This window comes from Anser anser, assembly GCF_964211835.1.
Source record: "Anser anser genome assembly, chromosome: 4".
Taxonomy (NCBI): Eukaryota; Metazoa; Chordata; class Aves; order Anseriformes; family Anatidae; genus Anser; species Anser anser.
The window spans coordinates 27,087,976-27,111,587 of NC_139724.1; the positions used below are offsets into that span (position 1 = coordinate 27,087,976).

General features: G+C 42.3%; 2 protein-coding genes across 13 annotated transcripts in view; one reads left to right on the plus strand and one right to left on the minus strand.

Moving 5' to 3' along the window:
• Window positions 1–23,612, minus strand: part of LOC310898447 (uncharacterized protein) — a gene marked incomplete at its 5' end in the record, with an annotated part of 290,282 nt that overhangs the window by 211,299 nt on the left and 55,371 nt on the right. For 7 of the 10 annotated variants that reach the window (XM_083833602.1, XM_083833597.1, XM_083833590.1 and 4 more), the window contains one exon: window positions 7,152–7,271. The exons of the other annotated variants lie outside the window; for them this stretch is intronic. The remainder of the gene's footprint in view (window positions 1–7,151; window positions 7,272–23,612) is intronic. 10 annotated transcript variants of the gene reach the window in all.
• On the plus strand, window positions 607–19,189 carry MFAP3L (microfibril associated protein 3 like). Of its 3 annotated transcripts, XM_083833610.1 has the most exons (4): window positions 607–772; window positions 1,135–1,454; window positions 11,954–12,361; window positions 15,395–19,189. In XM_083833610.1, the coding sequence occupies exons 3-4, from the start codon at window positions 12,061–12,063 to the stop codon at window positions 16,261–16,263; spliced, it is 1,170 nt and encodes a 389-aa protein (XP_083689736.1). In that variant the 5' UTR covers window positions 607–772; window positions 1,135–1,454; window positions 11,954–12,060; the 3' UTR covers window positions 16,264–19,189. The 3 variants fall into 3 exon arrangements, with proteins under 3 accessions (XP_083689736.1, XP_083689737.1, XP_083689738.1); XM_083833611.1 differs by lacking the exon at window positions 1,135–1,454; XM_083833612.1 differs by lacking the exon at window positions 607–772 and having other exon boundaries at window positions 813–1,454; window positions 15,398–19,189.

The window sequence follows — 23,612 nt, forward strand, 5'->3', positions numbered from 1 at the left end:
TCCCCGCTGCGTACCAGTTCGCCCATCCTGGGTACCCTGGACAGCAGGAGGAAGGCTGCCAGCAGCCCTGGTCTTGCCAGTGCCTGCACCCGCCCCTGCTCTCCTTGCGGGCCAGGCGGTGGGGCCAGTGCCCGGGACCTTGGCACAACTCCCTGCGGTCAGCGTCCCCTTGCTTTCTGCCCCACCGTTGCTCTCCCCTTCACCTTTTCCTACGCGGGCTCGACACCTGCCCCGACGCGCCCCGCAGAGCCGCGGCCCTAACCCCACGCTCTCCCGGCAGCTCCGGCACCCGCTGTGTGCCCCCGCCGCTCCCTTCACCGCCCCGTGAAGCCACGGCGCGGGGCAGCCCCGGCTCCGTGCCCGCAGCCCCGGCCCGCAGCCTCCCGCCGCTTCGGCTCAGCCGACGGATGGCTCCGCGCCCCCCCCGGCCGCACCTAACGGGACCCCGCGCCTCGCCCCTCCGCCGAGGGATGCGCCGCCGGCCCCCGGCCGCCCCCCGCGGGCCTCGGGGCCGCCCCCCGGCCCGGCCCCGAGCATGCTCAGTGCCGCCCTGACCTACTTTCCCTGCCGGCGCCGGCGGTGCGGGGGGCAGCGCTGCGGCACGGCACGGCACGGCACGGCACGGCACGGCTCGGCTCGGCTCGGCTCGGCCCGGCCCCACGGACTGCGGCAGCGCCGCGCTCCGCCCGCCCCGGGCCCGGCATGGCGCTGCGCGGGGCGCGCTGAGGGGCGCGGCGGCGGCGGGCGCTGCCGCGGGGCGGCCGCCGCGCAGGTGAGCGGGCGGCGGTGGGGCGGACGCTGGGCGCGGGGAGGCGCTGCCCGGAGCCCGCTGCCCGCTGCCCGGCGCCGGCTCGGCGGGCGCCGCTGGGCGTCTGCCCGCCCCGGGGAGCCCGGCACCGGCAGCTGGCGGTGGGTAGCTGCGGGGGTGCGCCGGGACGGGCAGCGGGGCTGCTGCTGGGCCCCGGGGCTCTGCCTGCCCCCGGAGCCCCGGCTGCGGGCTGGCTGCGGATGAAGGGTCGAGGTGTCCCCCCGGCAGCTTCTCGGGGCTGTCAGAGAGCGGCAGCTGCCCCGCTTTGCGCCGGCGCTCCGCACGGCCTCCTGCTGCTTGGCTGAAATTGCCCTGTCGTTTCACAGGACAGCCTCAGGAGGTAAGGGGCGATCGCAGAAGTGCCCCGAGGACTTAAACGGTCTTGAAGTTGGGGGCGGTCTGGCAGAGCTCGCCAGTGCTGCTGTTCCCTAACGGGCCCGGTTCGAGCAGCGCCGGGCGAGCGGGCTGAAGCGAGGAGAAAGCGGCACGGAGCGGGCACGCGTGCGGTGGGTGCGCTGCCTGCAGGGTTTCGTCCTCCCCGAGTTGGTGAGCCGGAGCGTCTCCTGCGGAGCTTCCTTGCTAACCCCGCTCGGAAGGAGAAGCACCGGCTGCAGGCAATGCCAAATGCAAAATGCGACCTCGTTTGGTACGTATTTGGCTGAAAAAAACCTGTAAAGTTAGCTCGTGATGGGTAACGCAAGGGGGTTTAAAGGGGAAAATGCAGCATTTTAGTTGGTAAGAGCCAGTGCATTATGGAACAGTTTCTCTCTTCACTGCAGTAGGACAAAATACGGCAGGTCTCCTTTCAGCGGAGGCAATGTTTGCTTGGCAGGAATCTTTTGTCTGGCTCAGTGTGTACAGTTAGCAACAGCACCATTGGGTACCGGTGGCTGCTGTAGTAGGAATCCTTTTCTTTCTTTTTTCTTTCTTTTTTTTTTTTTTTTGAAAGCCATCTAATTTAGACTGCAGTATATCAACATCAGTAGATTCTGAGTGCAGCTCACACAGCTTGAGTGCACATCACATATATACCATTTTTTTCTGAAGAATTCAGAGCTTTCAGATACTTAGACAAATCGCAGACCATCACCAAGAAAAAGCTTTCTTCCTACTTTGTTACAGAGATACGTGGTATTTGTCCAACACAGGCAAGTTTCCGTCGTGAAAGCTTATAGATAGAATAGCTATGTTAACTGTCACCAGAAGACTGTAGCGTAAGACCTGGCTCCTCAATACACCACTGCCTGGACTTTTTTCATTCCTGCAATTCTGAGCTGCTGACTGGTCATGCAGATCAGTACCCTTGCAGACCTCTATCTGTAGTCTTAATTTTGTTACTTAGTTCTGCTAAGTAAAGCAGTGGCATTTTCTAACCACATACAGAGCCATCTGAGAAACATCGCTTCCAAGACAGTGGATATGCTATTACCTCTCACCAGTTAGTATGATTAAAATTATTCATAACAGCATTTTAGAACATTTTTTTTTTTTTTTAATCTGTCAGGCAAGAAAGGTGTGAAGGGCAGACAAATCTTGTACCTTCTCCTGTAAGTTCCTCTATCAAGATAGAGGAATTCAAACAGATTTAGTGATTTTCATGTAGGTAACAAAAAAAAAAATGGTAGTGGACTGTGTTATTTCAGAGTAAAGTCACTACCATGAGTGGTGCCTGTTTATCAGAAATAGGGAACTCTGTACAGATGTGTAAATCTCGTATTTTGGAAGAGGGCCACAACAAATGGGGGAATTACATTAAGAACAGCCTATTTAGGTTTAACATTTAGTTGTCCTGCCACTCTGAGAGTTTCATAGCAACAAAAGATTTCTGCTGATATTTTCAAGTCATGCAGGAACAGGCGATGTACGCTGCATTGCAACCGCGCCATTGTGCGTGCAGTCCCCAGTCACACCTGTGTGACCATGCGGTGCCCACTCCTACCAGCACTACTGGGTTTTCTCCAGTAAGTCTTGTCCATGGATAGTAGGTGCGTGATGCCAGTGGGCTGTGGTGTGCTATAGTATAACAGTTCACATGGTACAGTTTTCATTTCTAAGCATGTTTCTGAACAGTTATTTCAGCTTGATGTTGCTATGCTAGGTGTTCCATGCAGAATCTGTGATCAGCTTGTCAAAAGATGCTTAGGCAGTCATGCTACTTCAATATTAGTCACATTTTTCAGTCCAGAGTAGATAAAATGGCACAAAAGTCTGAATTGTAGACGTTCTTCAGTAAACTTGTGAGGAGTTCTACTTAAATTATTGCACCTAAATTATGGCCATATATAGATGTACTAGGAAAAGGCTGTATTGATCCCATTTGTATACAAGCAAGTTTCTGTGTGATGCAATGCAAACTCCTTTGAATCCTGTCTGCTGTCCCCTCCTGATTCTTGTGGAAGAAGTAGGCACATGCACTTTAACCTGAAATGATCCTTTTCTGCTGCAATCAGTCATGAATGGTTAGATTCCTTTAAATTCCCCCTCACAAGTTTAATCCTGTCCTAATCCCAGCACCCACGTGTAACCTCTTTGCGCAGTATCCCGGAAACCAATAAATGCGAAAAACAGTCATTAAAAACTGGTAATTATATGCATCTTGCGATTCTATGGGGACATAGATGAATTAGTCATACTTTACTCTGTGTTCTCCCAGTTTTTTTTTATTCTCTTTTATATTCCCACTTAAATGGGAGCCTTTTGTTAAAATACTGTTTCTAGTTAAACTATATGCAGCGAATTGAAAATATTCACTTATTCAAAGCACGTACAAAATTTAGAATTTAAAAAGTAGAAGTCTTTAGCTCTGCAAAGCCCTTCATATCTTTGTTTAAAGAAAACCTAATTTTTGTATCTTGCTTGAACATCTTACGTGTAGAACTTTTCATCTTCATTTGGAAAAAAGAAAACAATTAGATATGCCTGAAGGATGGTTAGCTTTGGCAAACAGCTCAAAAGAAGAGAAAGTGGAAGGAAATGAATTGGGCCCCATTCCACATTGCTGTGTTCCTTCCACTAAGAACAGATAAGCCATGCTGAGAACATATAAGATCTGTTGTATTTGCTGACTTCAGTGACTTAGGCTGTTTGCAGAATAATGCCTACAGAGTGCTGGTATAAATAGAAGATAAGAGGTGAGTAAAGAAAACGAAAGATACCTAGAACTTGGTGAGGCCAGGCCATGTGTGTGTGGAAGCGTGGGAGAGATTCTCTGCATGTTCTTTGTTACTTCTTTCTCAACAAAGGGGACTTTCAAGCTCTGAACCATCTGCATTTACTGCCAACAGTAAAACAGCAGCAGCTATGCTGAAAGCTTGCAAGGAGTTAAGCAAGTGTCTGTCTCTTAAAGCCATACAGATGTTTCTAGAATAATAGCTCTATACACAAAACTACATTTAGTGGCAATTGTCCAGCCTCCAAATAAATACAAATGCTAAATGAATCTAGATAATCTCCATGAAAGAAGAATTTATTTGGAACATTAAAAGTCCTGTAAAGAGTTTATACCTAGTCAAACATGAGCTGGGCCTTTAGAAGTCTCTCCACTCCTGACAGTGTTGAATCTGCTTTATGATTTGGGTAGCCCACAGCTCAGAAGAAGGACATTTCCACCACAGTACTTGTCTTGAATAAAAACAGCAAGCTTTTCCGCTAAATGTAAAATTTTACTTTGTTTTTATGGCAGTCATTAAAATACCTGCAAGAAAACACTCAAATTGCTCATGCCATATAATAGCGTGCATATGAACTACAACTTACTTAGTGAAAAGCATCCAAATTGCCTAAGCATTTTTTTTCAGTGTATTTCACAAAAAGTTGACTTGATATAGCAGAGGTGCTGAGATTACAGGAACTGCAACATCAGAAGGGAATTTTCCAGAGGTTTGGCATTCTTGAGGTACTTTTAAATAATCTTTCCAGTAATTACCTAACAATAGGCTTCATCTATTCATTTTTAGGTTAATGGATTAGGGTCTTTGAGCATTTGTTGGAGTGAGGAGAACAACCACCAGACCACTCAAAGACATGGTTAAATCAATGCTACCATTCAAGTTTTTAAAGCGAAGGGGGTTTTAAAGTCTCTAGGATTTCATACGCTGGCTAGTTTTGCAATATCAAGGCATGAGGTAGAACAAAGAGGAGCAGTACTGAGAAGAACTTGCAAGTAAAATACCTATTTGCAATTAGGCTTCTAAAACATTAATACGGTTGTAAAGGCAACATCTGGAGGGTGAAGAACTTCATTTTACCATTGCTGAATAGGATGGTGTGTGCTTCATTGCCTACCCAAAGAGTCTGGATATAGCATATAGGATATTTTTATCTATGTAGGGTAAGTTTGGTCACAAATACAGAATGTGGAATAACCTTTTTGCTTAGTACTTTCATGCTGCAATTTATCAATACGCTATTGAACCTTGAAACTGAAATACATGAATCTTTACAGTCATTAACTTTACTCCCCTACAGTGTTGGTTGTGTCTAGAACAAAATAACTTTGAAAGATATTCATTCTGAATTTTGCCCCACTTCTGCCGTTAGTGGTAGAATAAGCTTTGGCCCCTGATGTTTCCATTTTCTTTATTTATTTACCGTTTGTCACCTTGTAAAACAAATTCATAAATGTTTGCCTGGAATAGTTTACCAGTGTCTATGAAACATAAAATTAACTTAAGAGTCCAAAAAAGGAGTTCGAGTTGCCATACCAACAGCCATTCTTGTTCACTACCCAGAGCCGTACATTCAGAGGACAACGAATACACAGAAGAAAGATAAATCCCCACATACTGCACAGATTATAATAATCCAGGAACCTTTGCATGTAAATTATATATGGTCTCTCTTGAATCTCCATGAATTTCCTTATTTTACCTTGTGTGAAGAAATTTTTGTCTAGGTATATGTTAATAAAAGAACCTTCCTTCTCTTTCTTCCCACTGTCCCATCTTCCACCTCAGTTTCAAAATTGGTCTTGTTTTAGTATTATGAGAAACAGCAAATATGTATGCCTCGGCTGTCTTCTTTACGCCATTCAATTTTGTGTGTATTTTTAATAACATCTCTTCCTACTCATCTACCCTCTGAAGTCAGTAATCTAAAGGTTATCTTAGTCTGTCTTTGGCTTCTCTCAGCTTTATTCCATTTCAAGATTAGATTTAGCAGAACCAAGTGTTCTGTAGCACCAAGAGGCCTGACTTAACAGCAGATAATAACCCACGAACTTTAGAATCTGACTATTACATGTCGGGGAAAAAAAAAAGTAATACTGCCAATACCCCAAATAAATTATTAGTTATCTAACTTGGTGTTTCATTAGTTACTTAGGCTGGAAATAAGTCCTCTCTAAATGGTAAAGACACCATAGGTTATGTAAGTACAGTGGATAAGGGCAAGCACATTTTCTTCTAGGCTGTAGTCAACACTCTCAGCTTGTCTCCTCATTCTAAAATGACATTTAAAAGGATTATAAAGGGGATTGTGAAGGCAACTTTCCAGCATACCAAGGCAGCTGAATACAGCCAAAGAGACTCAAACACATACATAAGCTGGGAGCTGCTGCCCAGTTGGGAAGCACCAGCCTAGACGGGCAGAAGGAAGCTCTTCAACCTATGAACATTACCAATGTGCTACCTTTTTGACATAGCCAGAGAAGCAGAAAGGACTGTGGAGGACTGAAGTCCTCCCCAGAAGAATGAACAGAGTAGCTGTTTCAGAACCAAGCCTTAATATTTTATTGACTAGCAAATGAGTAGAGAAATAAGTCAGAACATTGCTGCTAGTTGTTAAATGAGTGATATTTCTCTTCACTTGCCTGTCTGGACCCTAACAGCTTAATCTTTTCATTCAGTGGTTCTCACTCTTAAGCCTATGGGCTGGCAGCCAACTTCTTAGCTTCTCTGTGCCGTTATTATGCCACACGGTTCATTCTTCTGCATTCCTGTTCCAGTAACACCTGTTAGCTTTTACTGTTGTCCACTTTGAAAAGGCATTGCCCGTGGCAACTAGGAGAGGGGATTGGTCTGAATAGGGAATGTAGTAAGTAGTTTTTAAATAATAAAGGATTAGCTTTAATTTTGTAGCATCGTCTTGGTAGTTATTTATAGACAAATGAGAATTAGAATGAAAATAATTTCATTTTCTTGATCGCTTACAAGTTAAGCAAGACACCATTGTGATGCTAAAGCTATCGGAATGTAATTTATGCATTGTACAATGAGCTGACTTCTGGTCCTTCACTTCTGAATTGAATAACCTCACAGTTAATAGGATTACACATTATTCCAAGTACAGGAACAGGCAAGTCTTACAGAACAAAGCAAGCCAGGAAAAGGTATACATCACTGACCTCCTTTTCTGTGCTTTTGTGCTCTGTCATCACGTCGTTCTGCACAAATGCAGTACTTACAAATGTAGCCCCTCACCCACAGTCCTTATTCCTGGCGGGAATACTGGGAAGTAAACTCATCTGCAACATGAAAAAATAAATGGTCGGTCAGAACATGTCTCTGAGTGATAAATGTTCCCAGCCAGTCTGAACTGCAAGTGTCTTCTCATCAGACCACTGATGGTTTTGGACAGAGATATTTTAACCTCAGGTTGGTCCATTTCACGGTTACGAGTAATGCCATCAGCCTGCAGCTCTGCTTGTTCTTGAGCCTATTTCCAGGGAACTTTTGTAGATAAAAACGCATAGATAGCACCATAGAGACAGCTATTCCATCACTTAGAAGAAAAACGTGTAATAGTTCCGGGAGCCCGGCACCGGCAGCTGGCGGTGGGTAGCTGCGGGGGTGCGCCGGGACGGGCAGCGGGGCTGCTGCTGGGCCCCGGGGCTCTGCCTGCCCCCGGAGCCCCGGCTGCGGGCTGGCTGCGGATGAAGGGTCGAGGTGTCCCCCCGGCAGCTTCTCGGGGCTGTCAGAGAGCGGCAGCTGCCCCGCTTTGCGCCGGCGCTCCGCACGGCCTCCTGCTGCTTGGCTGAAATTGCCCTGTCGTTTCACAGGACAGCCTCAGGAGGTAAGGGGCGATCGCAGAAGTGCCCCGAGGACTTAAACGGTCTTGAAGTTGGGGGCGGTCTGGCAGAGCTCGCCAGTGCTGCTGTTCCCTAACGGGCCCGGTTCGAGCAGCGCCGGGCAAGCGGGCTGAAGCGAGGAGAAAGCGGCACGGAGCGGGCACGCGTGCGGTGACAGAGTCCTGCCACTTAGAAGGAAAACCTGTCATAGTTCCCTCATGTGGCTTGTCTCGTGTATATTTCCTTGGAAGTTAATCCCATGAGCAGCACTGTTACTTTCAGATTTTCAGTTTACACCATGTGGGTTGGAGAAGAAAAAAACAAAACCACTTAACGTAAGGAACCCTGGCAACCATCTTTCAGTGGCAAATTTTGCTACAGATACAATATGCCAGGGGATGTTATCTGTGTATTAGATGTTGGAGGAGAATTTAGGGATTCTTCTGGTACCACCACAGGTAAGCCTGTCCCTCGCTACAGCTTTGTAGGTGGGAGAGGTAGCTCAGACAGCTAAGGGTGTTTCTTTTCCTTTTCATGCACCACAGTTTAAAAAAAGAAGAAAAAGGTAAGAGTATGTAACCACATTAACACTACTATAAACTTTTAGTTTTTCTAAGTCTTTTACATGTATCTTGTGTGTGTTTTGAGGATGGCAGAAAGGAATGCATCCATTCTTTCCATGACCATAAATTTTACTTTATATTAATCTCCCATTTGGGGGCAAAAATGCTCCCGGAGACTGAGTCTGTTCCTACAGAGCAAATACTTACAGTGCAGACATAAGTGTCTTGTGTCCTGTGTTATCCTCAGACTTGAGGAGTTACTGCAGCAGTCTTCGTCTAGTCAACCTAGCTGTGCTCTCTGACTTAGGGGCAGGTTAAAAGGTTACCACTTTGGCTGCCTTCATCAGGTTTATCATGGGCCACAGTTAATTAACGTCTGTCATGGCCAGGATCCAGCATGGTAGCACTGTGCCCACATCTCTTGTATCCTGGATTCTCTCATGTCTTTGCCAGAAGTGGGCTGACATCACTAGCAGCCCTGTTTCAGTCTCCTTACCCTCTCCATTTAGTTGTGTGATTGAATCATAACCCATTGCATCACTTAGGTTTAACAAAGCAGCTGACTCCCACACTTGTTTTCCTTAATATCCTTAGGCTGCTGTTGTGCCTAAGGCAAAGCAGTAGGACAGAAACTCTCAGGAAATCTCCCTTCACACCAGAGTCCATTGTGAGCATGTTTTCTACTTTTCCAGTTGTCTCTCTCCCCCTCCTTCTTCCTGCTCTCCTACCCTGATTACAGCTGTTGTGGTCCTGCACAACAGATAAACAGATAAGCAGAGGGTCTGGGATGTGCAGCTCCCTGAGCGGCCACCCTTTAACTTTCTCTTGCTACGTAGGGCTGAGAAAACCTTTTTTTTTTTCTTCCATTTTTTTTTTTCTGCAGTAACAGTGCCTAGGATATGCATGCCAAAGAGAAGATTCCCTATCACTTCTTAGTTGCCCTGGGAACATTTGTTTAAACTGGCAGCTTAAAACACTTCTTCAGAGACATCTCTCCCTGACTCTTCAGACATACCCAAGAGCCCTTCCCTGGATGGCATGTGAAAGCAGCAGCCACCATTTCCAAACATCCTGCTTTAAGTCTCCTGCCTGGTTATTGCTCATTCCAGCCATCAAACTGTATTTATTTCAAGCAGAAATGCATCCGCGGACATTTTAAGTGCTTTCTTAACATTCTGCATTCCAGGAACATACATGGGAAAGTACATTCCCAAGAGTGACACGAGTAGGCACGAATCTCCCACAGTAGACGTAAATTATTCGGCTCTATTTCTTCAATTTTACTGCAGCTATTTATGATACACTTCTGTGGTGCCAGAATGAGGGAGCTGCTGTTATTTTCAGACAAGCGATTGGCCCTTTGGCTATGTAAACCAGTCAGATTTGTTACTGCTACACAGAAGTTCGACTTTCATACGCTCCATATTAAGCACAGGTGAACATACAGAACAGGCAGGCATGCCTCACGTCGTTACTGCCATCACATTCTGCAAAATATCCATCCATAGTATCCCTACACTGCAGGGATTCAGTGGGCCACCAACCGAACCGAGCTTCCCAGTACACCAGGGGTCCTTCCTCACATGGTTTCTGTTCACCTGCTGAGGTGATCTTTTATTTCTTTCTGGAATTCAGATTCCTCTCCATGCTAAACAATGTGTTTGATTGCTACAGATTTTTCTGCCATCAAAAAATACGGTAGGCTCAAATACAATAATTACTGGCTGCAGCCAGTAATTAGCAATACAAAGCTTGATGAATGTATGTTGTTCTTTTGCCCTTCCCATTGTCTTAATCCAGCCAGTCTTTGTTCCTGCTCCCTTGCCAGGAAGTGTGACGTGTCTTTTGGCTTTTCTGTATGGCGCAATGCAGATCTATAACGCTGTACAAAAACATTTTATAGACTGAATATGTGTAGCCATAAAGAATGGCTGTCTCCAAGGTTAATGGAGTAGTAGAAATGAGATGTAAATAGTTACTGAAGTGAACAGGCAGAATCGAAGATTTTTTTGCAAAGTGCAGATTTACACAGGCTGTACCTATAGAGGGCTTCTGAAACACAGCCTCTACACAGTTTGCATAATTGGAAATGGATTTCTGAAGTCAATGTTTATATAGCTTTTTGTGACAAATGTGATTTGCATATTAATTTTAAAGTTAAAAAATTAGTCTGGCTCTTCAAGGCAAATATTTCCATATTGAGTATTTAGAAAAAATGAGGAAAAGGGAGAGCAAGCTTGGAATTGTGACAGACATCCATACCATGCATGCAGCTTACCTAAAAATACATAGTTTGTCGTTTCCAGTAATGATTCATCCTACAACACAGAGGAAACTAATTTGCTCTTTTAATAACAGTTGTATGAAATCAAGTTCAGTGCCTTACAGAGAACAGAGGATGGAGAAGAAAACAGCCTAACTCAAATATTACCGGTGAAAGACAGTAACGTTTTCTTTCCTTCTTGAATGAAGGAGAAAAGGAAGGGGATTATTTGTTTGTTTTTATTTTAGTGTTTCCCATATATCTGGAACTGTCTAACCTTGTCAGCAGTAATTTTTCTGTTCTAAGGTAGATGAGATACTTTGGTGTCACCTAGGTCTTTAATAAAACTCAAACCTTTTGCAGGTGAAATGTTCAGTTGGGGTAAGATTGTTGGATACTTACTGTGTCCTATATTAGATTCCAGGTACATTTCTCTAACTAATAATTTTCATGAAGTTTGTATTATTTACCTTACAAAAACATGAGTTAGATATTCTGATGTGATTTAAACATAATTTGTGGCCCTTAGACTCTGAGTGAAATTTTCGATGGTGTTCATTTTGAGGCCAGCATTGTGCTATCAGTCAGTAGTGAATGCCAGTTGTGTTCACTGGGAGCGTAACGTGGCCGATAGAGAGCACATTTGTAAACCCCTGTCCTCTGTCTACAAACTGAAATCACTGTTTAAGAAAGAGCCCATTGTAGATGATTGGTTGAGGAAAAATATTGTAGTGAGAGTGTGCAAAAACTGTAAAGGCAAAACACTTAATGCCACATAAGGAATGAAAAAGACCCAATTTCATTTGTACCTCGAAGCAACCTTGCCCATCATTATGTCACTAGCAAGCTCCAAAACCTTTCCTGGAGTAATTCTTTCTTATGTCATTCCACAGTTCATCTGCAGTTCACCATGCACATGACAGAGCTGCAGCACTGAATTGGTAGTGACAGCTTTGATGTGCTGTACCTTTGTTTTTCCTGTTGATTTTGCAAATGTTAAAAAAAAATAAGAGAGAGAAATCTATAGAACTTTTGGAATAAAACTGTAGCTGCTGCTGTAGCTAAATTGCTCCTAAGTGTCTAGGTGATAAAAGCCTTCTCCCACGCCTGCCACTCTGAACAACACTATTGTCAGGAAAAAGTATGCATCTTTTTCCAGTAAGAAAAAGGACTGTGATAACATTAGCATTTAGACAAGACAGTGAGCTGATGATTGTGAAATGCATTAATGGATGTGTCACTATTTTAAAAGAGCACGTCTAATGGATTGTTTATACATGCCATCTCATTGTACTTATTAATTTATTTTATAGGATATTTTAAACATGAAATTGCATGGATCAAAGTAAAACTCTCCTGTGACCTCCTCACCTCAAGGGCCTGCATTCAACAGCTCCGACTCTAGTTTCCTGCCAGTTGCATGTACCACCGGAGGAAAATGAACATACTAAGCAGCCGCCACTTTCTGTACTTTCTGCCCACCACTCACCTTGTCATCTTACTAGCAGCTCTGACGACTGCTGAGGATGTGACTAATAGCACTTTCAACCGCACTGACATGAACACGGGATCTGTGCCTGTGGTCATCTCCCGCATCGACCATATTATAGTCAAGGAGGGGAGTAGTGCCTTGATTGACTGCAATGTCCAAGGTAGTCCTAGTCCGCATTACAGATGGTACAACTCCAATGGCCAGCTGCTCCAAGAAGAAGAGAATAAAGGTAAGATTTTATTATTCTCAGTAATGTAGCCTGTCCTGAGACACTTCTGATTTCAGCAAGGTAACTAAAAACCTTAATTTAATGGCCTGACAATGGTGTTTGCCTGCGGGAAAATATATGAAAGCACACTGGGATCATGGCAACTATAAATGTGTTGTGCACACCTGGGAAGAAAACAACAATGTTTTTGTGATATGTTATGTATAGTAAAACATACCAACAAGCTGAAGTGCTTAAGGTGTGGGCAAGTTTCTTTTCATTGGAAGACTTCAGGTTTGATCTTATTTCCCATTCTTTCCTCTTTGTTTTCTTTGGCACCAAAGAACACAGAAAAGCTATTATCCAACTCAAGGAAGGATTCTCTTGACATGGGAATAGTTCATTGCCGTGATTTTAACACAGCTAACTCCCTGCTAGCCCTCTTGTCTTTATGCATAGTGCCATGGGAGTGTGAGAAACAGGAGATGCCCTGAATGACCAAGAGAAAAATCTATATAGGAGCAGCAGTCTACAGGGACAAGCCAAGTCTGAGCCATCCTGGCTGCAATAAGACTCTTCAGGTGTATTTGTCAGAGACCTTCATTTCACATGAGCATGTTTTCCTTAAAGGAAGGTTTGATGAATAATCCTAGTTATACTTCTAGGGAATATTTTCTGGGAAGGAAAGGTATTTTGCTCATGTAATCCTTCCGTACTGACTGCTTTGTTCACAGCAGGATGGAATAAACTCAGTAATTCGTGCGAATGCAGGACAGCTTGTATAATAGCTGGGCTGAGGGAGAACTTTGTTATGATGGAGTAACGACTGAGCCAGATGTATGTGCTTCAACAGTGTGTCTGTAAACTGCTTAACAGGTGTATTTTACCATTCTCTGTAAAGCTGGGGAAAAGAACTACTTGAGCTAGTTAAGCAGACTTTCAGATATAATTTTTCTGGTCATGGCAACATACTGTGACTAGAGCTCCAGAGTGTTTTACTAGAGTTTACCACCGGAAGTTTTCCCATTTAGTTAGGCATCTAACTTTAGGTCTTTGTGTAGTTGACTGAGAGAGGTAGCTACTAACACAAACATTCAGGTAGGTAAGCAAAAACTTTGAACAAATCAGTAAAAATTACATATGTGGCATTAAGACAATATAACTTTAACCTAGACTTTCAACACTGCACTCCTCCTTTAAGAAATTGATGCTTTTCCTTTAAGAAATGTTTCCTAGCACAAGACGTTCCTCTACTATGTATGTGGTTAGGCTGAAAAAGGTGTTGAATTGTTATAACAAAACTAGCAATGATACCTTTTCTAATCATTGTTTTCTCATTAGGCTTACACTATCTGCCAGGATCCATTGGCACAAAACCAGTACTTGAGTCACAGTTCAATGCTATTATGTCATTTATAAGAGCTGGAGCCAGGGTACATCAGCAAGGCATCTTGTCATTTTACAGTGAATAAAGACCTACTTTGCCAACGCTGCAATTCCAAGAAATGTTTAGCAGCCAATACTGTGTATCTTATCATAGAGCTGGAGAAGGAAGTATCATCCACTATAAGACAGTTTCCCTCAAAATTTGCCTAACTTTAACTGATTGGAGTGATTTGTGTGTCTGTGAAGGTCTGCTTTAGACTAATTTTTTTGTTTATTCTATGCTTTTTAATTTCAGGCAAAGTAATTCAGCTGTTTTCAAGAACTAAGCTAGGGCAAATGTACTGTTTTGGCTAAGTTATAAATTCTAGTAAGCTTGACACCACTAAATGAGGATTATCGAAAGATATAATTACATATATGGACTGAAGTAGGGATCTTGGGGGAGTATTTTCTATATAGGCTTTTACTGGAGATAATGTAAAAAACAATTTGGACAAGCCATGTTTAGTTAGAAAAACTTTCAAACTGGCAAAAGCCCATAACTGCTCTGAATTAAAGGCTTTTTTAGACTTATTTTGAGTCTCAAAGTTGCCCACAGATTCTTCCATGAAAGACATAAGGTAAGAAACAGAACAATCTTCTTAACAACAAAAGAATTTCCACAAAAAGGATAAAATAAATGTAGAAGCAAGACATATACCAACCTGTGGCAGGACTGCAATCTTGGCCTTGTGATTTAAATCCACTGCACTGGGTTTTTGTGGTGTTTTACGCCTCTAATCACAGATTCAATGTCTTTGGTCAGCTGCCTCAACAGACTTAAATTGCAGCAGGTTAGGTTTAAGGAAATACATCTTTCATACAGCAAACAAAATTTCAGGTAAACACCTGAAATCCCTTGGTGTGGAAGATTATTGAAAATCCATCATTGACTTCACAGATACCTCTCAGGAATGGCTTCGGATTGTGTTAGGAAGCAGCTGACTGCCTCTGAGCAGCAGTATTTATTAGATGATCTTGTTCACTTACATCAGCCTATGCTGTTGTTATACAGGGAAATCTTCTGTATGGTATCTCCCTGTGTGAAATATTCAGAAGGCACAGAGGCACTCATACACTTTTCTGCTGTTCCATCCACTGTATGAACTTACAGGGGTGGGTTTCCATGAGGCAAAGAATCGATACCAGCTTTTCACATTGGAGTTGAACTGCGTTTTTTTCCAGCAAAGTTGCAATTTAATAAATTGTATCACACACAATAAAGCAAAAAAACTATACATCCCCAGCTCTTAAATGGTAGCAACATTTGAATAAAGATGAAGCTTATCCCTGGAAGCGTTCAAGGCCAGGTTGGATGGGGCTTTGGGCAGCCTGGTCTAGTGGAAAGTGTTGGTTTGGAACTAGGTGTTCTTTAAGGTCCCTTCCAACCCAAGCCGTTCTATGATTCTATGATTCTATGATATTCAAAGTTGATGTCAATGATTTGACAGTAACCTTAGCTAGGATCTCAGGGAGAGAAAACTCTTTGAGATGGTAAATTCATTGTCTTCTTGTCAACATTATTTCCCTCCTCTAAAATCTGAGGCCAGTTTGACAAAGCTGATGTTTAAGACTATGTTGATCATGCGAACAAAATATTCTAACTAAGTTATTCTGTCTCTTCTCCAGCAGGAAAATGGTGGTTTCTTGACAATGGGCTACTAAACATTACCAGCGTGTCTTTTGAAGACAGAGGTAAATACACATGTGTCGCATCTAATACGTATGGCAGTGTTAACAATACTGTGACACTGAGGGTTGTCTATACTTCCGGAGATATGGGAATCTATTATATGATTGTCTGCCTCGTAGCTTTTACCATTGTTATGATATTGAACATTACCCAGTTATGTATGATGAGCAGTCACCTGAAGAAAACAGAGAAAGCAATCAATGAATTCTTCAGAACGGAAGGAGCAGAGAAACTCCAGAAAGCCTTTGAGATTGCAAAGCGTATCCCAATTATCACTTCAGCCAAAACGCTCGAGCTCGCCAAAGTAACACAGTTCAAGACCATGGAATTTGCTCGCTACATCGAAGAGCTTGCTCGCAGCGTACCTTTGCCACCTCTCATCATGAACTGCAGGACTATAATGGAAGAAATTATGGAGGTTGTCGGTCTGGAGGAGCAAGGACAGAATTTTGTACGGCAGACAGCAGAAGGCCAGGAAACCACAGAAACAGATGAGCTGTATATGATCCCGAATGCTTTGAAGCGGAGTGACTCTCCCACAGCTGACTCTGACGCATCGTCACTGCACGAGCCACCTCAACAGATTGCAATAAAAGTGTCGGTTCACCCGTTGTCCAAAAAGGACTGCATGGATGGTCAGTCACAAGAAAGCATGCAGCTGGACACCAAGGAAGAAGGCACTCCTCAAACACCAGCACTTCCTGTGGAGCCTCCTCCTGAACCTTCTGCTGAACTCAGTTCTGATGACACAGCATTGGCAAATGACAAAAGTACATGTGTTATATATGAAAGCCATGTAGGATAGTTACTCCTGAATCTATGCATAGCAGGGAAATCAGGTGGAGCTCTTTTAAAAATGCATATTGTACTTGCCGCTAAGCCTTACCTGGAGACTATCATAGCAAAAGCATGTATGTGGATTATCTGGCACTTTCTTCTCAATTTGACTTTAGTTTACCATGATGTATGGCAGAATAATTGCTAATACATTAATATTAATTGCTCTTTGGGGTTAGGAGTATTTCCAAGAAACATTTACCTCAGCATTTTCTAGGTCAGAGTCACCTGTAAGTGGCTTCTTGAAGTCACTGGTAGTATCTGATGTAGGACACTTGAACTTGCTAAACACAAAACTGGTTTTCATTTTCCTCCTTCATTCTCATTATTTCCATCTATTGCATTTTTGCAAATATTGTCTTGTGAATTTGAATTATTGCCCAAGAAGCAGCACTCCAATAGCCAAATAAAATCCTAATAGATCCCATTTACAAAGCCTGTTTGCTGAGCTGCATTGTGATTTAGAGGGCTATTAAGGAAAGTTAAAATGTTTCCATTTCATTTGAGACCAGGCTGCTTAGGCACAAAGGGAAATAGTTTCCTCTTTTCCATGGAATGAAGATGCCAACAAGTATTTTTTTCACATCAAGAAACAACTTTGAGGTGTATTTTACAGATAGGAAAGCCCTTCAGCATCTTACAGAATGCTGTAGTCACAGCTCTGCAGGGTGTTTTTGCATGTATTTGACCATCTCTGACTTTGCCAGAAGTTTATATGGAAAACAGTTGCAAATCTGCCAGATGTCTTGTTTTGTAGTAATTTGGTAGGAGTAAGTTTGTGCAGCCCTACTAGAAGACATGCAGGTGCGTTAGCAGCAATCCTGCAAACTCCAGGGAACAGCTGATGACGAGGGTGAAATGGCAGAAGACCATTTTACTGGGATTCTCATTTTTTTTTGCAGATTCATATTCTGAGGGGCAAGCCTAAATTCATCTGTAAGCATAAGTCTGGGAATGTTTTATCCAAATTAAAAAAACATCAAACAAAAAAGTGTGCTGTAAAATTACAATGATGATCACACAAACTGCTTACAGTGTTATAATTCCTTTTGTATTTTAAGAACCTCCTACATATGTAGGATGTTCACTACTTGAGAACACGTGACTCTATCCCAGTAAAGCTTTAATGATTATGGCAATTGTGGCATTAAAAAGGATCGACATTTATGCCAGAAAACGCGAGGAGTGGAAGGAAAGTGCTGATTTCTATTGCAGACAGACAATAAAAAGGACCTTTTCTGGAGTGAGTCTGAAAAGAAAGCACTTCCAAGAGGAGCCCTTGTAGGCTTAATAGCATATTAATTATCTGACACACATTTAATTTGGAACTAATGAACAATCACCTGATAGTTTTTAAGAAAGCCTGTATTGTAAGTAGAGATACTCAAATCTGGAATCGAGTATACTGAAGAAAAAGAAGTCAGTTAAGTCTATGTGGAGATGATGCATGGATGGCTCTCCGAATGTTTTATTGAAGTAGTCACATCTACATGTGTCCTTCAGAGGTAATCAGCTATATTAACTGCACAGGTCATTAAGACAACGCAAAGGCAATGTTGCAGCTATCTGTAAAACCACTGAGGTTTTTTGTGGACTTCTTCACATTAAAGAGCAGAGCTTCAACAGCAGTGTAGTACAGGAACACCCTGTGACTTCCCTTTGTATACTTATTAAAAAATACTTGTTTAATAAAGGTCTTCAGATATTGCAATTGAACTTGTGAAAATGACAGCATTTAGTTGCCTAACATTTGTGCTTACCACTGTGGCAGGCATCTATACAAAACGCATTTGCACATACCCAAAAGGAAACATGCAGGGGCAAAGTCCCTTTAGGAATGTGGCTGGAAATACTTTAGAAGCAATATAAATGTAGAACACAGGGTAGAGCACCATGAGGAACCTCACTTCTGACCAGTGCGATTGAAAACACTTCTGATGCAAACTTAATTCCTTGTCTGAGTCCAAAGTACATTTCTGTTCAGTGTTCACATCAGTTTTTCTTCAAGTCCCTTAATTTGCTTCTAGTATGAAAAAAGAATGAGGGCAGAAACAAAAGCAGGAACTTGCATTGAATTGCTTTTATTCACCTTAATCTCCTGAAAAGATGCATCTTGTTTTTTCTACCTGCTCAGCACTTACAAACAATGTAATTCATTTTGAAGTTATCTGCTTGGTGCCCAACTAAGACTGCTCAGATGAGCAAGGATGTTCTGTTTCAAAGCATAAAAATAACTTTAAAATTGCTCTTCAGTAACAAAAAAGGTTCAATATTAGCTTATTGTATTAAAGTACAGTATTTAATTTTAATACTATTTTAATTATAAATTTTTTACAGTGCGGATCAGACCTCTTCACATATTCATATGGTGATTGGGTACCAGGCAGGTCTGACCCTGACTGCTGCCCAACCTGTTTATTATTTATTTATTGAGCAATATGGAAGAGCAAACAATCCCCATGGTTTTCTTTACTGTCCCTGTGCAAACTTCCTTGAAGATACAGATTATATTTTTTTCCAAAGGTTGCCCACAAAGACTGTGTATTTAAATACAAGCACACTTTGCAAACTGTTTATAAACAACAGTTATTTGGATTAGAGGCATGTAATAGGTACAGTGCTGAATTTCCGCTGTTGCAAGGTCAAAAGGAACTTCTTTGACTTTGCTGGAGCCGGAGTCACTCAGAGCTGAGAGGCCACAGGTAGGACTGGCCTAGCCAGTAAAGCCTTTGGACATTTAGCTTGGTGGTATTACCAGAATAAAAACAACAGCACTGTATCTAAAGAAAATACAGATTGTAATGGTTCTGTTTTATGTATTCGTTCTCTTTTCATGTGTCTTTATGCATCTGTTATATAACACCTGAAAGAATAAAGCTTTTTACATGCTTTCAGGTACTTTCTTCTGTGGGAGCTTTGTGGGCAAAGATCCAAACCTTCTTTCCTCTTTCAGATTTTCTGGCTGTGCTATCATAAAGTAAGCAACTTTGTTTTGCAGTATTTCCAAGGGAATGGCTATTTTATGTTGCAAGGACACTATTAACAAATATAAAATCCATGATGGTTCTAAGGAAACATTAGCATTTGCATTGTTACGTATTTTCATGCGCCTTAAGCACTTCAGGGACATTAAGCAATCTGTTCTCATATTTGGTCTATGCACACCTTTTGTTATATTGTTTTATTTATCACATCACCAAGCAGCAATTGTTTGTAAAACACTCAGCATCTGGAAAATCCTGTCCAAGTGAGTTTGTGTTCTAAAAGCATAAAGAACACCAGGTCGGGTTTAGAAAGGAAAAGAGATTTACAGGATATATTTACACCATTTAAAATACTTTTCCGGAATTTTATGAAACATGACTAGATTTCTGCAGCACAAGAAGTCAGTGTTGGATTTGATTTCTGACATTCATTATTCTTTTTGCACTAAATGTAAGACTGTATTAATCAGACCGCTTGAACGTAGTTCTCACTGTCTACTGACTCATTTTCTTTCTGAGCAGCATTTGTTTACTGCTGACCCTCTTCTGTTGTCTGATTTGAGTATGCTTGTGATTAAATCTCTACCCTTCATTTTTTTACAATTGTCATTTAAAATTTTTTTTTAAAGTACAGATCAGCATTTTTGTGCAGGTTTATTGGTATTAGGTGAGGCATAGCAGTTTGCTCCTGTGCTTAAGAATTACTGTGTAATCATAAGTCTTGCAGAATGGCACATACAGGCAGATGTTGATTTTTTTTAAATCAGTGCCTGTTTTATTCTAATGTACATACCGTGTCAGTTCCTCTATTTGCAGTTACCTTTTGACAAAAGTACTGTAACATAATCAGGGCTTTCTGACCTTCCGTTTGATTCAGAGCAACTAATTCTGAAAAGTGCTAAGTGTTGAATTTTAAAAGTTCTCATGGAGTATCTTGGCAGCACGCTGTTTTAAGAGTTGGCCTCTTAAGTAAGCCATACTTCGTGGGACAACTGAAGGCTTTGTAGATGCAAAGGAAATGCATTTTTAACCTATAATGTTTTATCTTTTAACTCTGCGCTTTGGAAAGGTAATCTAACTTTGAAAAACATATTCAGAACACGTTTTTCTTCAGTGGTTTCAGTTGAGTAAATGGTGATGAAAAACTTCCACAATTTATCTACAAATGTATATCAAAATAGTGAAGGGGGCATAAAAATAGCATACATATGGCCAGAGCCATATGATATTTTATTGTCTCAGTGTGGGACCGTGTCTGTAACTGGGGTAGCTTGATACACTGTGGCTTTTTTTTTTTTTTTTAATATAGATCGGCACCCCTTCAGGCTGCACCCGCCTTCAGCATGCTGAAGGACTCCCAACAACTTTCTCAGAGCATTTTCCAGGAAGGCAGGGTACCACCAATCACTTGGTCCCCGTGAGCTGGTGGATCGTGCCTATGCTCCTGAACACTGTGAAACAGGCTCCTCCCAGACCAGGTGTTTCTTATGAAGGGAAGGTATCTGTCAGGTGGAGGAGAATGCTTTATGTGAATATCGACAGAGGCACCCCAAAACTAAGTGCTGCTGAGGGGTGGTATCTCGACAGAGAAAGATGGGGATGGGCAGAGGGGTCTCTGCTCTCTTACTGAGACCAGAGGCAGGGAAAGCTGGTGCGTAGCTCAGGGCCCACCTATATGCAGTGCTACAACTTCACTTCCCCACGTAAGAGAACATTTTCGAGTTCATGTCCTGCACCAGTGCCTGGAATAACCAGCTCAGAGACTTTAGAATCAGCTCCTTTTTGGTGACCATTCTTCCACGTCTCCTCTCCTCATGTCTTAACTTCCTGCTCTTTTCTCTGTCCCTACCAGCTCTGCAGTGCTACTTCTCGAATGAGAAGTCTCAGAACAGAGCAAAGCAGTGCTTGGGGCAAGTGTGCCTGCATTACAGGCACCTCTGTTCCAAACTGACTTTTTGTAAGTCCAGTCCCCAAATGGACTTTTTCTCCCCAGCTGTACCAGGCTCTAATGCTATGTTCTATATTTAGCTCTCTGGCTCCCAGGCCCAAACTGAGTCATTAAACTCTTACAGTAAAGGCTGACTCACAGATCCATGGTAGCATGTGCACATCTATAAACTGGTCAGAGAACCCGAAGCTAAGATACTGGTTTCTTCTACTGTATCACAATGCATGGCAGCAACCACTAAATGCGGCAGATGTAGGACACTGAAGTTACATAAGGAGAAGTTATTTCATACCACAAGGAGAGACGAGAATGACTATTAACAGCCAGCCTTCTATAGCATGGAGAGTGTATGTAAAACCTTGCTTATCATTTAAGAGAAATTTAATGAGTACCAAATCAATTTGCCATTCTATAGCCACCCTCCATTTGGAGAACAGATTCCTCTTAATCTACTCTGAGGAGAGCTCTCCTGTGCGGGCAAGCACTGTAGGCAAGGAACTACTGCAAGTTACCAGAAAGAGCCTTGTCTCCTTCTCCCACCAGTTTTGAAATAGCTATGTGTCAGAGGCCAAGCACAGGCAGCCCCGGAGCTGAGAAGCTCCCACCCAAGAGGCACAAGGTAGTCTTTCTGAAATACCTTGGTCTTCTCTTGCATAGGCCTTAATTATACCACCCAATAAAGAGCACTTGTATTAACAGCTCAGGCCCAGTCATTCTCAATTGATAATTACATATAAATAAATGCCACCAGCACTCGCCTCTTTCTGCAGCCTGTTACTGTTTCTTCCTAAAGATTAGCCCAGACAGACAGGTATCTCCTGCCTGGTTTGGGTGTCCTTTAGCACCTTCCTGCCAGAGGGGCAGGACCTTGGTCGGAAAGCAGGATTCAAAGCAAATAGCAGTCACAAAATGAAGCTCTGTCCTAAGGAGACAAGTATGGACCCTGCCTGTTTAAAATGCTTCGTTATCCTTCTCTCTAACATCTGTGAGAGTAAACAGCCTCAGGAAAAGATTGTAAAAATAAAAATAAATTTATGATTAAAATGGGAAATTTTTCTCCTCACTCAGAACATCCAGAGGTGTTTATCTTCTAAGTATATTAAATTCTAAATCATTTTAATCATTTTTTCATTTAAACATACTCCAATGGAGGAAAAGGAGATTCCTAAAATCAAGGAATTTTTCACCCCTGGCCCCAAAGTAAATCATCACAAAAATAAGGAAAGTATTGCCTGAGAGTCCTTCTCTCAGGATAGCCTTTATCAAGAAATATATTTCCAGTCCTTTTTATAGTTCTGCTTAGATGACTGCAGCTTCTTTAAGGGACTTGTGGAAGCACATTTCTCTCCTGGTGTCTTCTTGGTTAAATATTCTCTACCATGTGTAATCTCTTCTTTGTGTATAAAAATAAATATTCCACCGAAGGAGATTTATCTTGCTCCTATCCCCCAGGGCAGCACTCCATTTTGATACCTTTCTTGCATTTTGCTTTAGTATTTGGCTTTTGTTTTGTTTGCCCTAAAATTCCTCCCTTTTTAAAATAGAGGACACTAATGTTTTGGTGGTGGAGGAGGTTTTTGTTGTTGTTGTTGTTGTTGTTGTTTTCGGTTGGCTGTATGGGGGCAGGATCACTCACACCCATCTGTATAATCCAATGTTAGTTATGCAGATGGACATTTAACTACTGCTAGGTTGGTGCCTGCTGAACTAATGAATAAACTGAAATACTTTTGCAGAGCAGCATCAACAGAACAGCTAAAGACATCATTCCCAAGACACAGGTGAAATAGAAGTATACCCAGTCATAACTGGTCTGTGAATATGTTATGTTCCTTTGGTTGTTCCCTTCAAAAAAGTGACACATGATACATCCCAGCCTTAAGTAACATGTTTCTTTTTGCTTAGCCTCCCATCCTTGATGGACTAACACCCTTGCACAGTTCCTACACTCGCACTTCAGCTATCCACTGTTTGTATTGGCTTACCTTGTTCATCGAACAGCTTGCTAAGTGCAGGGGCCTCTCTAAATTAGGTATTTCTGAAAAGACTGCAGACGGCTTGCTGATACTATGTAAATAATATTCATTTCAAATGCACTGATAAATGCTTTTTCACATTTTTTAAACTGAAATTCTGAATTTCTCTGGAGGCTGATAATTAAATTTTAAGAGAGTCTGTTTTTTCTGTATCCTTTTAACTAAAAACTCAAGTTCTTCATAAGTATGCAGTAAAATGACAGTAATCTGCTGCTGAATAAAACTGCTTTTTGGAACTACAGTTTCTACATTTCGTAATCTCTGTGTAATCTCTGCTAAGCATAGAGCTCATTCTTTAATATATATGCCACAAATGAGGTGAAAGGCTCCAAATCACTGTTATTCATGT

Coding starts and splice junctions, on each gene's coding strand:
- MFAP3L (XM_083833610.1), top strand. CDS start 12,061: ATGTACCACCGGAGGAAAATGAACATACTAAGCAGCCGCCACTTTCTG. Junction 12,362..15,394: donor CCAAGAAGAAGAGAATAAAG/GTAAGATTTTAT, acceptor TCTCTTCTCCAG/CAGGAAAATGGTGGTTTCTT.